Consider the following 14,702-nt stretch of genomic DNA (forward strand, 5'->3'; position numbering starts at 1 on the left):
GTTGACAATTGGGTTGGAGAAGCTATATATTTCGCTACGCAACCCCTTGAATCCCCTCAAATAAGAGTCCAATTTGACTCCTATAAACTCATAATTTGCTTCATATAAGGAACTAGATTGGCTAGATCAAGGGCGGATTTTGGACGCATGGCATCAGAAATGGGAAAGTATATCAATATAAATGTAGGGCATGCTTAACGACAGGCTCGAAAGACCAACCTGAGATGATTAGATAGAAGCGTCCATGCCAAACTAAATCGGCAACAGCAATACATAAGCTATAATTTTATTCAAATTGAATATAAAAGAAAATGGTTGCTGAACACTCTTGGCATATGACTTATAATTTTCATCATATCGGTGTCACAAATGACCTACATATATGATCATAATTCTGAGGGTCATATTTTGGACTCATATCGGTTTCCTAAATTATAAGCGCTCTGAGGATGTTTGAGGGGTTTGGTGCTTTGAAAAGCTAGGCTAGCTAGGTTTTACAAAATTTCAGGATTTGGCTGAATCATGATTCAATGAAATAGCTTCCATATGAAAATTTGCTACACAACGCTAAATTATATCGCAAACCAGTCAAAGATGAAAGTGAACAAGCGACCCCTTGAACGTTCTAGTCGAATCTTAAGACATACGGCCTACCGCAGTTATATTCTTGAATCCTCATCTGGGATGTGAACCTTCGCGCTTGTGTAGACGATTTCGTTCTTCGAAACTAACAACTGGTAAATAGCTAAGGGATTAAACTCTGCGGCTCTAGTCTGACATTGACATCTTGACACTTGAATCTAAAAGGAAGTTACTGAAGAATGAAATTTTTAAAAGTGCGTATAATATCCACCGATATGTATACGTGATCAATAATCGATTACTCTTTTGCCGAGTCTTTCGATCGCTGTTAAGATCCAGGTAGTGATACTTTCTGTATGGACAGTTGTTAACGTATCAGTGCTTTCTGTTGTTGAGTCCGTACGTCCGTTTACATAAACGTGATGTATATAACATGTCTATATTTAAATAGCAGCACTGTGAGTATGAAACGTGGCATTCCGGGACGTAGACCTGGCTAACGTGGGAATAATGTATGCGGTAGGGCATCCCCCGTTGTTGTTGTTGTAGCAATGCTTCGCCCCACCTAATAGCTGCGACCGATCACAAACCTCCGTAATGTTGTGCAGTATTTTGCCGGACTGAGTCCGCAGCTTTCACCTCTTCACAAGACCCTTGATCATACCGCGCCTTGGTTACAATGCTGCTGAAAAGAATTTCCAAACATTTCTGTTCAATCCCCTATGATCACTTTGCAGATATTCCTTAAATACAATACTGCTTCAAACTTGACTACATGAAGAACAAATTCTGCCATTTTTCGTTTACAAGTCAAATATTTATTTGCACAGTTTCGTTCTTAATTTACCATATGAGATTTTAACAATTGTATAGCAGTTGGTAAAATAATGTATGTTTAGCAATTATCGCCCAGTAAACGGCGTATATGCCTTTGCTAAACCGCTTATAGAACATTGTCGTACATGCAAGACGACTAAGCTAGACCACTTATGGCAATATATTAAATAAACATTTTAAGTATACTCCACATCGGATAAGTCTGTTTTGCAAAGGCATAGTAGATATGAAATAAAATCATTTAACAACTTTTTTACTTAAAATAATCATAAATAAATTAAAAAATATAAAAACATTTTAAATATTGTAGTACAACTTTAAACTATAAGGAGATGATTAACTTGCTATTGTATATTGTAGTATAGCGCTTTATCTGACTTAAGTAATTAATAAAAATATAAATTTGCATGGTTAGCGTGCAAAATAAAAAAAGTTAAGAAAATGAGATAGCAAAAATTAAAAAGTGTAGCATAGTTTAAAGATTTCTTGTTGTCCATAGTTGAGGGTCGCAGTAGCCTTCTTGTAGAATCTGTAAGAAAAAATAAAAGAAATGTTTAGTAGGTTTGCGCGTGAATATGGAAATCATAAAATATTCTTAATTGTTCTAAAAATTACCTGCTACTCCACTGCCCTCCAAGCACGCAACACAGGGAATTACATGAGGACTTGGCAATACACATCTCAATTAGTAGCGCACGTACGAGCTGCTGAAGGTTTTTCATAAACGAAGCGGGGTTTTTTCGACATTGAACATTTTAAAATTTTGCAGCTTAGGTGAATAGACTTATGATTTTGGTATACATAAAACACTTGGAATTAACAATTTTTTTTTTTTTAATTTTTTACCAATTAGCTTAGTTGCTGTGGAAATTTTATGCTGATTTTTTAAGCTGTTAAACATTTGGCTGCTTACAATTATACAACATAAATAGACATAGCTTAGATAAAACATATGGAAAAGCAATCAAATATTGACAATAATCACTCGTTTTGTTCACATAGAATTTGTTACTGAGTTATGCTAGAATTGATTAATTTTTTTTTTTTTTTATTAATAATTTGTTTTTTTATTATTATTTAAACACGTTAATCTCCTTGAGGCCTGTTTGGTGTATAAGCAATACGTTGTGTGGTGTCCCACATAACCAGTTTATGTTATTGGTTGACAATTAAACGGATATCGGATAAGCAGGAAAGGCAGCGTGAAAGTAAATTTGAGGTTTTTGTTTTGTGATAAAAATCGGCATAATTAAGTTAAATGTACAAGAAAAGGTATTTAAAATTTTTAAATAAAATTCAAATAACTAACAAAAGGCTGCCAAAACCAATGCAGAAAAACAGAGGCACAATACTCTACGTTTACTAGTTAATATTGGTGTTGTGTATGTGCTTTAAGATGTCGATTTGTATGGGGTTTATTGTAGAAAACGTGTACGATACTACTAAAAGATAAATATAAAATATTAGTAGCAAATAGAATTACACTAAGTAAATGCAATCGGTACCATACACTAACAAAACTGGCAACGCTATAAAGAACGGGTTAGCTAAAACACAATAGAAGGCAACCATTTCTTTTCAAATATAAGCTAATAACTTATGCATAAGCAAGTTATTAGTAAAAGCATGTTAGACTGTCAAAAAAATACAAATTGCTTAGTAGTAATTAGTAAACAAAATTTCATAATTGAAAAAAGGTACTTATAATAACATTACGGTAGGTAGGTATCAATAAAATGGTGAATAATTAAGAAAAAATATAATTTTTAATACATATACATAAATATTCAAGTGAATAAAGGTACAATAAAACTAGATACGAATTACAATTTTAACCGTTCAATGCGCAGTATCATTCAATAAATTTGATTAAGAAATATGCTTAAATAGATACTGATGAACTATAATTCGATCAAAAACAAGAAAAAGACTGCTAAAGTTCTAAGAATCAATATTTTTATGACTATGCATGCATTGAAAGGTTAAGCACCGTTCTCCCAATATACGCATAACCACTTGACACTGAATTGCTTGATAAATCACAAAACTATTTATAACAATGTGGCGTTAAACGTTAAACGTACATTGAGTGATAAGCACCAAATCTTTCACATAACAAACTAAGAGGAAGGCACTAAAAAAGGTATATTGTCATTATTAGATAAGATTGTGACCGGTGTACAAAGTTTTTGTATGCAGGTAGACGTGACACATTGTAAAAGATAGAGGCAATTTCATTTGATGCAATAGCTTTACCAATTCACACGTTTCTTAGCCAAAATCTTGAGAATATTTTCGACTATATCAGTGCTGGAATGAGAGCCACCCAAGTCTAAAAAAAAGAAAATTGTTAACTTTTATTTCCACTATTGAACTTGTATTAGTCATTATACCTGGCGTGCGTATACCATCGGTAACAATTGTTTCGTAAACTGCATCAGATATAGCACGAGCATGTTCTTTATGTCCCAAGTGATTTAACATATCAATGCTGGCATTTATCATGGCTACAGGATTGGCAATGTTCTTGCCAGCAATTGCTGTACCAGTGTTACGGGTGCCAGGCTCGAAAACAGCGAACTAATATTATCGGGATAAAAATGTTTTAATTATATGATTATATGGTATTTTATATATGTTACATGATCTCCATAGTTGGCTCCTGAAAGTAGGCCAGCGCCACCAATTAAACCGCAAATAACGTTAGATACGATGGAACCATACAAATTGGTCATGTTCATGACATCGAACTAAAAAGAAAGAAAACAAATAGTGTTTTGTTGTTTTTGGACACATTCAGCCCAATTCTAAACCAAACATCCGTGCGAGTTTTTTCCCTTCTCCCATTCCTCGTATTCTAAATAAAAATTCATTGTGAGTTTTTTCACATCTCCCTTTCCTCCTATTCTGAACAATGTTCGAAAAAGGGGAAACCGGTTATTGGAGAAAAGTAGGTATTATGAATGTGAGGGAGAGGGAGATTTCTCTGCCATTTCATAGGAACTTTTTCACTTGGTTAAATTAAAGGGAATGCATCAAAATAGTTAAAGGAAATTGGTTCTTTTAAGAAAGAACCCTTATTTGTATAAATTTGTGCTAAAATATGTATTTGCATTCTACCACAATATTCTCACTGTTAATACAACAACAACTTCAACCACAATATTCTTTATTTTAAGTAGAAAAGTATATCATAAGCAACGGTAGAGCTCTTGGTATACATATTTGATGCAGCCATCCAGAAATTGCGCAAGGATTTTTTAATAAGGCTTAAATAGATTTTGGCATATGACGAAGGACGAATTCAACTCAACTTGGCCGCCAGAAAATTGCTTTGCTGAATGAAAGCAGGCAACTACGGCAGGTTTGTGTTATGCGGCCGTCTTCTTCTTATGTTTCGTTCTTGATGTTACTGTGGCACCAATTCATTACTCATTTCATTGCATACCACATGAAATGCAATAAATACTGTGCATTGTTTATATTTTATTTCTTAATTTCCAACAAATTTGCAACAATAATTAAACTTCAATTTTTTAAACAAAATAAGAAATGTGCAACGAAATTTCAATTGACAAAACAGCTGCCTTCGAAAATTCGAAACTCCTATTCCCCAATTATTGTTCTACCTAGGAGAACAGAATTGGAGGAATTTTTCCGCGGGCATAAAAAAATTCGCGAGAACAAAATTCCGCGAGAATATTTAGAATTGGTCTGATTTAATTTGTTGTTGTTGTTTCTATTGGTACTTTTTATCTTCCAAAATTAAACTTTGCATTTGGTTCAACACCGCACATGCCGTTAGATAATCACTAAGACCACCCATAATTTGATGTGAGTTAGGCAAGGTTGAGTGCGGCAATAAAAACAAAACAACAAATATTTTCTTCTTGGCTTACTTGATGTGGATTGGATACCAATTGCATGCATGTATTATCAATAATCATATTGTCATGTGCAATTTCGGGATAATCCTTATGCACAGCTTTGGCAACATCCAGGAAAAGACCATCAGATAATTTCATAATATTGGCTTTGTGTATTGTTGTAACCTTTTTGCGATTATTTTGTTTAGCATATTCAAAAGCATAACGTGCTACACGTTCAGCATTTGCAGTAGTCACCACTTTCATACTTTCCACAATACCGCGTACAGACTCGTGTTCCAACATAGCATATTCACCATCGGTATTTTGACGTACCAATATAATATCTACATTTTTGTGTCTTGACGGAATGCCAGGATATGAGCGACAATGTATGACATTAACATACAAGTCAAGTTCGTTACGTATGGCTACATTACGTGAAACCTCATCTATACCATGTGATATTGTTTCAATGTTACCCTTAAGGGCAACACCATTTCGTTTTATTGAAGTGATGGCATAGTCCAAGTCTTCATTACCCTCAGTGGAGGGATCAATTTCAATAACTTCGAAATCAACAGGAGCTCCAACAAAACGGAAAATTTCGCGAATATAATGCATCAGTTCAGGTCCGATACCACCACCGGGTAGCATAGTGGCTGCATGACGTCCGCCATATTGTGCCGATGGTATATCTTGCCCCTAAAGAGTAGCGAAGTTAAACGGTTAACTCAATAGATTTCATATTTGTTTGAGTATAAATCCTTACCGTCCATTTTTTCTGTAGTGAGGATTTAGTGTGTGCAACATCTTCTGATTTCTCTTTGGTTACAAGCATTGGGTATCCCTATAAAAATAAATAATTTCACTGTTTTGTTGGTTTAAGCCTTTCTTTCTGCAGTTTCTTATGTAATTTGCCATTTGCATTTGCCACCTTACAGGTTTTCCTTGTAGGTGCATTTGATTGAACTTGATAACTTACTCGCGCCATAAACGGGACTTGGTTTTGCAACAAGCGTTGTGTAAAACGTAAAGCCATTTTTAATTTATAACACTTTATACTTAATAACTCAATACTAAATAATTTTCCAAACCTAATTGCCGAATTCTACAGTGACAAGTGAAAAGTTGACTCGAATATGGGTATGCAAATTTTTACAGAACAGCTGTCAAAATTAGTGATCGTGCGATGCAAGCACTGATGACGATGCTAGCACTAACGATATCTTGCATGAACGAGTACGGCCGGAACAAATGAGTAGTGAGTCAAGTATCGTTAGCTCAATTCACAAAGACCGAATAACCAGCGGGTAAAGGGGTCAGAATATACCCGCGGTTGGTATGCCTGTCGTAAGAGGCGACTAAAATACCAGATTCAAGGGGTGTAGCGCAACCCTTCAGGTTGCCAGCGCAATATATAGCTTATCCAAACCCAATTGTCAACCTCACCTATCCGCGGCGAATCCTGTTTCACTAACAGACGAGGCTCTGGCGACCCCAAGCTCCTCATGGAACTTGAGGGTGGGGAGGGAGGGGATGGCCTGAAGGTTTAATGTGACCACATAAATCGTTCCCGAGATGGTCGGGCTAGCACCTTAATGGTGCTGTGGTACCGGAGCGTACCGGATCTGTATCCGGCAAAGGACCATCACATCGATAACACTCCCCAAACCCCTCGGGGAGCAACCTTATCGCTACAACAACAACAACAACCAGCGGATTTTCTGAAAATATTTTTCGCAGATTTTGGTACGATATATTAATACACAACTTTTTGGAGAATATGCATAGTCGAAATACAGTATGCACTTAAAGTACGATAAAGCTTTTTGACATACCCTGCAAAAATTGTTGGATTACATATTCCATTTTCTTCATGTTGGAGTATTCTAAAAATACTCCTTTGCAAAGCGTTTGCGAACCACAATCAGCCGATCATTGCTGGTTTTTTAACGACCGTGATCACGACACGATGACGATCGAACAGAGTTGCCAAAAATAAATTATTGCATACAAATAACTGATAATAAAATTTTACTATGGCAACTCTAATAAAATGCAACCGCTTTATGTATAGGGAGATATTAGTTTCTTTATTCACGCAAATGCTAACCTTTCAAAAAACCCGAGTACTACATAAATAGTGTAAGGAATACTCCTTTAGGAGTATAGGAGTGTTCCAAAACTAATCTGTATTCAGACAAAAAATGTGCTCCAATTAACATTGCGATGTCCTAGGAGAGGAGTAGTTGATCCCACTCTCGCTTTGTTTGTGAGTATTCCATAGAGTACATACGTGAGAGTACATTTCAAAGTACTTTCACTGTAGTACTCCATGGAGCACCCACAGAGGATCATATGCCAAAGTATTAAAGAGGAATTGTGTTGTCGGAAAGAAATATCGGAGTGAATTTAACTTAAAATGAAAGTAAAAGAAGAGGGGCAATACAACTTTTATATTTTATACTACGAATATTCTTATGTTATTTAGCATTTGCGTGAATGAAGAAACTAATATTTCTCTCTACTATAGTATGTATACATAAAACCAGTGCGCGGTTGCATTTTATCAGAGTAGCCATAGTAAAATTTTATTATCCGTTACCCTTCAAAAAACGCGAGTACTCTATAAATAATGTAAGGAAAACTCCTTTGGGAGTATAGGACTGCTCCAAATCTAATCTGTATTCATACAAAAAATGTGCTCCAATTAACATTGCGATGTCCTAGGAGAGGAGTAGGTGATTCCACTCTCGCTTTGTTTGTGAGTATTCCATAGAGTACATACGTGAGAGTACATTTCAAAGTACTTTCACTGTAGTACTCCATGGAGCACCCACAGAGGATCATATGCCAAAGTATTAAAGAGGAATTGTGTTGTCGGAAAGAAATATCGGAGTGAATTTAATTTAAAATGAAAGTAAATGAAGAGAGGCAATACAACTTTTATATTTTATACTACGAATATTCTTATGTTATTTAGAATTTGCGTGAATAAAGAAACTAATATTTCTTTATACTATAGTATGTATACATAAAACCAGTGCGCTGTTGCATTTTATCAGAGTTGCCAAAGTAAAATTTTATTATCAGTTATTTGTATGCAATATTTTTATTTTGGCAACTCTTTTCGATCGTCATCGTGTTGTGATCACGGTCGTTAAAAAACGAGCAATGATCGGCTGATGGTGGTCCGCAAACGCATTGCAAAGGAGTATTGTTAGAGTACTCCAACATGAAGAAAATGGAACACGTAATCCAACAATTTTTGCAGGATATTTTTATGCAATATTTTACTTTTGGCAACTCTGTTCGATCGTTATCGTGTCATGATCACGGTCGTTAAAAACGAGCATTGATCGGCTGATGGTGGTCCGCAAACGCATTGCAAAGGAGTATTGTTAGAGTACTCCAACATGAAGAATATTGGCAAAAAAACACTGTGTTTTCATAAAAATTTCACAAAAAAGTTTTTGAAAATGTTAAAAAATACTTAAATTGTGGTTATTATATATAAATAAAATTTTTTCACATTTCCACAACGGTGAATACCTACCGCGATTTGATGTTGGTGGTTCTCTTTACCTTACGTCTCTGCTTAAGAGTACATTTGACTCTTTGAGTATTTTTAATGATTGTTGATATCGTTCCAAACTTGTTACGAAAGTTCATCACTAAGCAAAATTTGACAACAAACAACCTTGACGAATAACGCTAAAAGCAATTGATAAAAAGACAACAAAAATAAAAAGGAAATGTAACGAAAATCTGTGGAAAGCAGTGTTGCTCACACTTAAGGCTGGTACACATTCGCCTTCAGGGTCGTTTTGCCTTTGTCGAAACCATGGTCGAAACGTCGACATAAAGGTCAAATTAATGGTGACTTATAACCATAACCAGATAAAACAGCTGATCGAACCTACCTTATGGAAATCAATTTAATCGATTAATGGTGCATGGTATGGTACGCTAACGCCATAACCATACCATAGCCAGCCAATTGGTTTTTGGTTTCTCGCCATATGCATAACCTAAAAATATTTGAGTTGGTGAATTTATTAACTTTTTGTAGATTTTATTCATTGCTTAGGTTACGTGATGACTAAGAGACTTATTTTTTGTGGAGAATGTTTTTAATTTTTTGCGTTTTCTTCATTTTTATGAAATTTAATACTAGGTTCAAACACACACCAAATTGGCAATTTATACTATTTGGGCAATTTATTACGCAATTTGTCATATAATAAATTGTAATAATAAATTGCCAATTTAAAAAAAATTGCGTAATAAATTGTTTCAAACTGCAAATGCAACATTGTAAAGTGTGTTTATTGAGTACATTTAAACGTCAGTTACGCATGGCTAAACTATATGGTTGGCTAATCTCATCAGCTGATTTTATGTCTTTCAGTTCACTGAAGTAGGGGTTGTCAAAAGAAGATGCCAAACTCAAAATGAAACTAAAACATTAAACACATTTTCTTACAACACACAAAAATTTCAAAATTTTATGTTTTCATTCCATTTCATTCGCCTAATAATGTGCGTGTTTATTTTTACAGTCTGAACAAAGGTATGTTCTTGCTGTAGAGATGAGCCAACCACTATCAAATTACTATTGTGCAAGCTAAATCGAGTTGTATGAACAGCACTCAATTCAAATCGAAATTTCCTAAATTTATTTTTCTGTTTGAACATAGTATAAGGCACCACTAATCGATCACATTGGAGATGGAGATGGATATGGGTATGGTTACGACTATGGCGTTAGGGTTAAGGAATTTTAATTTGGCCTTAATGCTAGTAATGTCAAAGAGAATTGATATATCTATTTGCTATTATCGGCAATTCTCTTTTGGTGTCGGTAAAAATGTTGCTCATTCCTGGGCCTGAAACTGGAGCTGGGACTATGGCCCCTATTATGAGACAAATTCGATCTTCGACTGTGGGCGAAAGAGCTGATCGAATGAATTTTCATTCCGTATTACGACGCGCGTTCGATGAAGGCAAGCGTTATTGTGAATTTCGATAAATTCAAAAATTCACAATAGCACATTTCCAATACTCTGTCAAATAAAATAAAATAAATAAACAAAAGCAGAACTAGTTATTAAATGCAAATATTAAAAATAAAAGTATGACTACAACGGAATTGTGGTTTGATGATTCGTCAGATGAAGAGGAAAGCTTACTGGAGCCAGCCAGAAGTAGAAGACGGGGGAGATGCTTCAAATCCTTTGGAAATGAATACCACCACGAAAGTGTAGCTTTCTAAATAAGTTGATAAATTGTTGAAATTATAAGTTTTCTTATAGATTTATTCAAAATTTCAGAGTGTCCAAAGAAGCGTTCATGGACTTGTTGTCCAGTACAAATGAACTGCTGCAGCAATGCACAAGAGCCAAGTATATTCCTAATATTTTTTAATTTTGGCAACAGTTCTCCGATTTTGTGCTCAGGGATCCTACCAACTGAGCGTTGAAAACGAAAATGCACTCGGACTTGCCCAGCCGACTGTGTCTGTGGTACTATCAGAGGTGTTGAATGTCTTGGAAAATTTTATTTGTGAAAGATGGATAAAATTTAATTACGAGGAGGCTGAGCTGCATTAAGTAAAGTTGCATTTGTATAATGTGAAAGTTTCTTTGCTATATGGGGATTTAGTTCCATAATTGAAACCAGTCTTTCAAGCTGTTGTTTTGTACTCACGACCTTGAACCTATATAAAATTATTTCAAATAGTTTAAAATTACTAGTAGGTAGTAAAAAAGGAGAACATAAATACAAAAAACTAACATTTTAAACAATTCTTTTTCTATTCGATACAGCATCGACAACAAATTTCTATTCGCTTGAAAATTAGATACACAGCGAAAATTTCGACAGAGATGAGTTGTCGTAATACCAATTTCAAATTCGATTTTCGATGTTCGATAGCCAGCGAAGATCGAAGATCGAATAATGCTCATAATTGGGGCCTATGACTTGGAATAAATGGTGGAGAAGAATAAAGTTAGAAAATGATAGAGAGAGGAGAAAAGACGGAGAAGGAGAAAGGGACACAGATTATGAGAAAGACAGAAGGAGTGAATAAAAGGATATGGTAAAGGGGAGAAAGGAGGAGGGAGAGAAAGAGGTAGAAACTTCTTAAACATTATGCAGATAGACCAAAATTAGGACCAAACAACGTCTGCCAGATTATCTATAAATCCACATTTTTTTTTAAATAAAATTAAGTTTCAAGGGCATTCGAACGTCTTTTTTCGATCGAATAGAAATTTGTAAGGCTTACAATTTGTTGGCTACGTTCACTGTACTCATAATACCACATTACGATAGCAGCTATACGTTCACGTTAGCGCCAATTAAGTAAGTAAGTATACGCTTACGTATCACTTGATACCAAAAACGCAACTTTTATAACGTTTTATTTTCTGGCAAAAGTGTTACGGGTTTTGTACGCCGCACAAGGGTTGTTAATATATTTTGTTCTATTCTAAAAAGCAGGTAACGCCTTTACGGGGAATTTCGTTCTTTTGTGAAAATTGTTGTCTGCTCGCAACGCAAAAGCGTTACACTTTTACTTACCCTGCATAAAATGGCGGTGTGGCAGTACAACTCTGCTAAACCAGCTGATCGTGACAATTTATTTTCGTAACTTCACAAATTTTTAGCGCAGAAAATTGAAATGAAGGAAATAATTTTTTATTATCATTGACAGCGCGTTTGTGAAAATCAGCTAATACATGGGGTAGCCATTTATGTTCTTTGCATGCACTACAAATGTTCAAAATTGTCTGGAGTAGAAGTAACTCTATTAAGGCTTTACCATTTATTTAGGTAACAATTTATTTCAGAAGAGAAAACGCGATTAGAGACCAGTTTTCAGTTCACGGAATACCTAATACGGGCCCTGTATGTAGTTGACAGTTTAATGAAACGAAACGAGAAATCGAGTTTTCCGTAAATGCGCCGGCAGCCCTATAATCAGCTGTTTTTGGTAGTTAACTGTCAAATCAGTTCTTGTTTGTTTTCGGCGTTTTTCGCAAAGAAAATTTTAGCGAAGTTGCGAAAGAATAGGTGATACGTTCAGCATTGCGCTGCTGTTTATAGAACGACCCAAATAGCTTGTCCAGCATCCGATCAAAGTACTAATTTAATAAGTGTAATGCATTTGTGAAAGCCATAGCCAATACCCTGGTCTAATTGACAAATTATTGGCAGCTAATAATTTGCTAAATTGCGTGCGTGTAAAATTGTTTACTGGCTAGAAATGTTGCCAAAATAGTCAAATGATATATTTGTCCAAATCTTCTAATAATAGAAACCGACGATGATGATGATTTTGGCAGCAAATCAAATATAATTGTAAAACAAATGCAGTCAGACGAATCGTATGAATTGTACGCGACCAAAACAACAGCATCGTTGGAGACTCCACCGTCAACACCGCCGCACGAAGACCCTAAAAATACTAGTATATTAGAAGCTGACAAACATAATAAAGATAATAAACATAAGCAGCACAATCGCAGTGACGAAGATCACACCACTACTACAGCTTGTTCGCAATCCGAGCACGATGATTCAAGTCTGGTTTTTTTTAGTGAAGGCGACTTGCCGGCAGTTGCATTCCAGGCTCCATACACAGCACCTCTTGCACCGTTGCTTACTCCAAAGGAGTGGAAGAGGAAACATAGTAACAACAGCAGGAAAGAAAAGCAAGCGGATCATCGATCGAAAGCGAATGTAAAAACTAGAAGTCGATGTTTGAGGGCAAGGCCTAAAGAAATAATTAAAAGTTATGATAGTCTTTGCGAGATGTTTATCAATCGTGAGAGATATGCTAGTGCGTCCGGAGATGCGGGAAGTGAGTTGGGTATTAGTACTTATGAGCTTGATGACAAACCGAGCGGAAGGGAAAGCATGGAATTTTATCATGATGACAAGGGCGATGGTGGTGGTGTGGATGAAAATGTTGAGCTTGATGACACACTTTTGCAAGGACAGGTACACAAGTATGGTGATAAAAGGTAAGTGAAAACGATACGAGAACAATTGCATTTGACTGTAGATGTGCGTACGTCTAAACATGAAATCAGTCGCGTTGGCGGTCTTTATTCGCGAGTTTGCGTTATGATAATTCAAGCAAATAAACATACATATTTATAGTTATTATAATCGGCACATATTTATTTAATTTTTTAGGGCATCTTTGTTTCTAGAAGAAGGTGGTTAGGCTTAATTTTTAATGTGATTATCTCATTAAACAAATCTAACGACACAAATTGTGCAATACAACATAATATGTATATACATATTGTAGCTCGCAGTACATATTGGGAGATAACTTGATCGGTAGTAAAATATATTTGCACACCTACTATGTCTTTTTAGATTTTATCAGGTTAAAAAGTCCACTTTTAAGCCAACTTTCTTGAACGTCTGATTGCTGTAGTAACGACTTCCCACTTCCAAGGATTTGAAAAACTGATACATGTCAATCTCTGGCGGTTGAAAGTATAATGACGAGGAATGTTTATCGTAAAACGCTATTTACTGCCCTTCAGGCGAATGACACTTTCCCATTATGTTTTGTTAAGTTAGACAACTTACCCACATGAGCATAAGTTTCAGGTTGTTGTTGTAGCGATAAGGACACTCTCCGAAGGCCTTGGGGGGAGTGTTATCGATGTTGATGGTCCTTCGCCGGATGCAGATCCGGTACGTTCCGGTACCAAGCCCGACCATATTGGGAACGAGGAGGAGTTCGGGGTCGCCAGAGCCTCGGTTGTTAATGAAACTGGATTCGCCACGGATATGTGAGGCTGCCAATTGAGTTGGAGAAGCTATATATTGCGCTGGCAACCCCTTGAATTCATTTGCTATTTTAGTCGCCTCTTACGACAGGCGTACCTACCGCGGGTATATTCTAACCCCCTAACCCGCTGGGGAAGGGTTTCAGGTCCTGATGTGCTCTTCCTATTTGGCTCGTTAATATTTATCGATCAGTTGATTGATGATATCCCTTATTTGGCATATCTGTGGTTGAAGTGTCGTTGATTACGTTCCTTCGCTAAGGCTGCGGTTTCAGTTTGAAAATTTAAGTTATAGCGATAAAGACACTTCCGAAGGTTTTGGGAATTGTTATCGATGTTGTAAGGTAGTAGCCTGATAATGTTTTAATATGACAACGTTTTTCTATTGTTTAAATATTTTTTATAACTTGAAGAATGTATTAAAAATTTGTAATAAGTGTATTAATTATCAACTATTGGCCCCACGGCGTCACTATTCCCAAACCGTCCTCGTACATACATATATATTTACATGTGGGTGTATGTCCATGTATATAGATATGTCTACGTATCAGTCTGCCGTAGTGGTTTTACGGATTGTAAAATATGCGTTTTT

The 14,702-nt window shown here is 35.8% G+C and overlaps 2 protein-coding genes across 4 annotated transcripts in view; one reads left to right on the forward strand and one right to left on the reverse strand.

Annotated features, from left to right (window-relative positions):
• Nucleotides 1-1,377: 1,377 nt before the first annotated feature.
• On the reverse strand, nucleotides 1,378-6,459 carry Idh3g (Isocitrate dehydrogenase (NAD(+)) 3 non-catalytic subunit gamma). Of its 2 annotated transcripts, XM_067758178.1 has the most exons (8): nucleotides 6,271-6,459; nucleotides 6,058-6,135; nucleotides 5,319-5,990; nucleotides 4,062-4,169; nucleotides 3,813-3,999; nucleotides 3,676-3,751; nucleotides 2,035-2,521; nucleotides 1,378-1,948 (listed from the first exon to the last, which is right to left on the reverse strand). In XM_067758178.1, the coding sequence occupies exons 1-7, from the start codon at nucleotides 6,325-6,327 to the stop codon at nucleotides 2,506-2,508; spliced, it is 1,194 nt and encodes a 397-aa protein (XP_067614279.1). In that variant the 5' UTR covers nucleotides 6,328-6,459; the 3' UTR covers nucleotides 1,378-1,948; nucleotides 2,035-2,505. The 2 variants fall into 2 exon arrangements, with proteins under 2 accessions (XP_067614279.1, XP_067614282.1); XM_067758181.1 differs by lacking the exon at nucleotides 2,035-2,521 and having other exon boundaries at nucleotides 6,271-6,458.
• A 5,857-nt stretch (nucleotides 6,460-12,316) lies between these two features.
• The window catches only part of subdued (anoctamin 1), a 49,253-nt gene continuing 46,867 nt past the window's right edge, over nucleotides 12,317-14,702 (forward strand). The window contains exon 1 of one of the 2 annotated variants that reach the window (XM_067758183.1): nucleotides 12,317-13,321. In XM_067758183.1, the coding sequence (XP_067614284.1) occupies nucleotides 12,666-13,321 (656 nt within the window). In that variant the 5' untranslated portion in view covers nucleotides 12,317-12,665. The remainder of the gene's footprint in view (nucleotides 13,322-14,702) is intronic. The other variant, XM_067758185.1, reaches the window with a different exon arrangement.

Source organism: Eurosta solidaginis, chromosome 1 (assembly GCF_040869045.1).
Source record: "Eurosta solidaginis isolate ZX-2024a chromosome 1, ASM4086904v1, whole genome shotgun sequence".
In the NCBI taxonomy this organism is placed as follows: domain Eukaryota; kingdom Metazoa; phylum Arthropoda; class Insecta; order Diptera; family Tephritidae; genus Eurosta; species Eurosta solidaginis.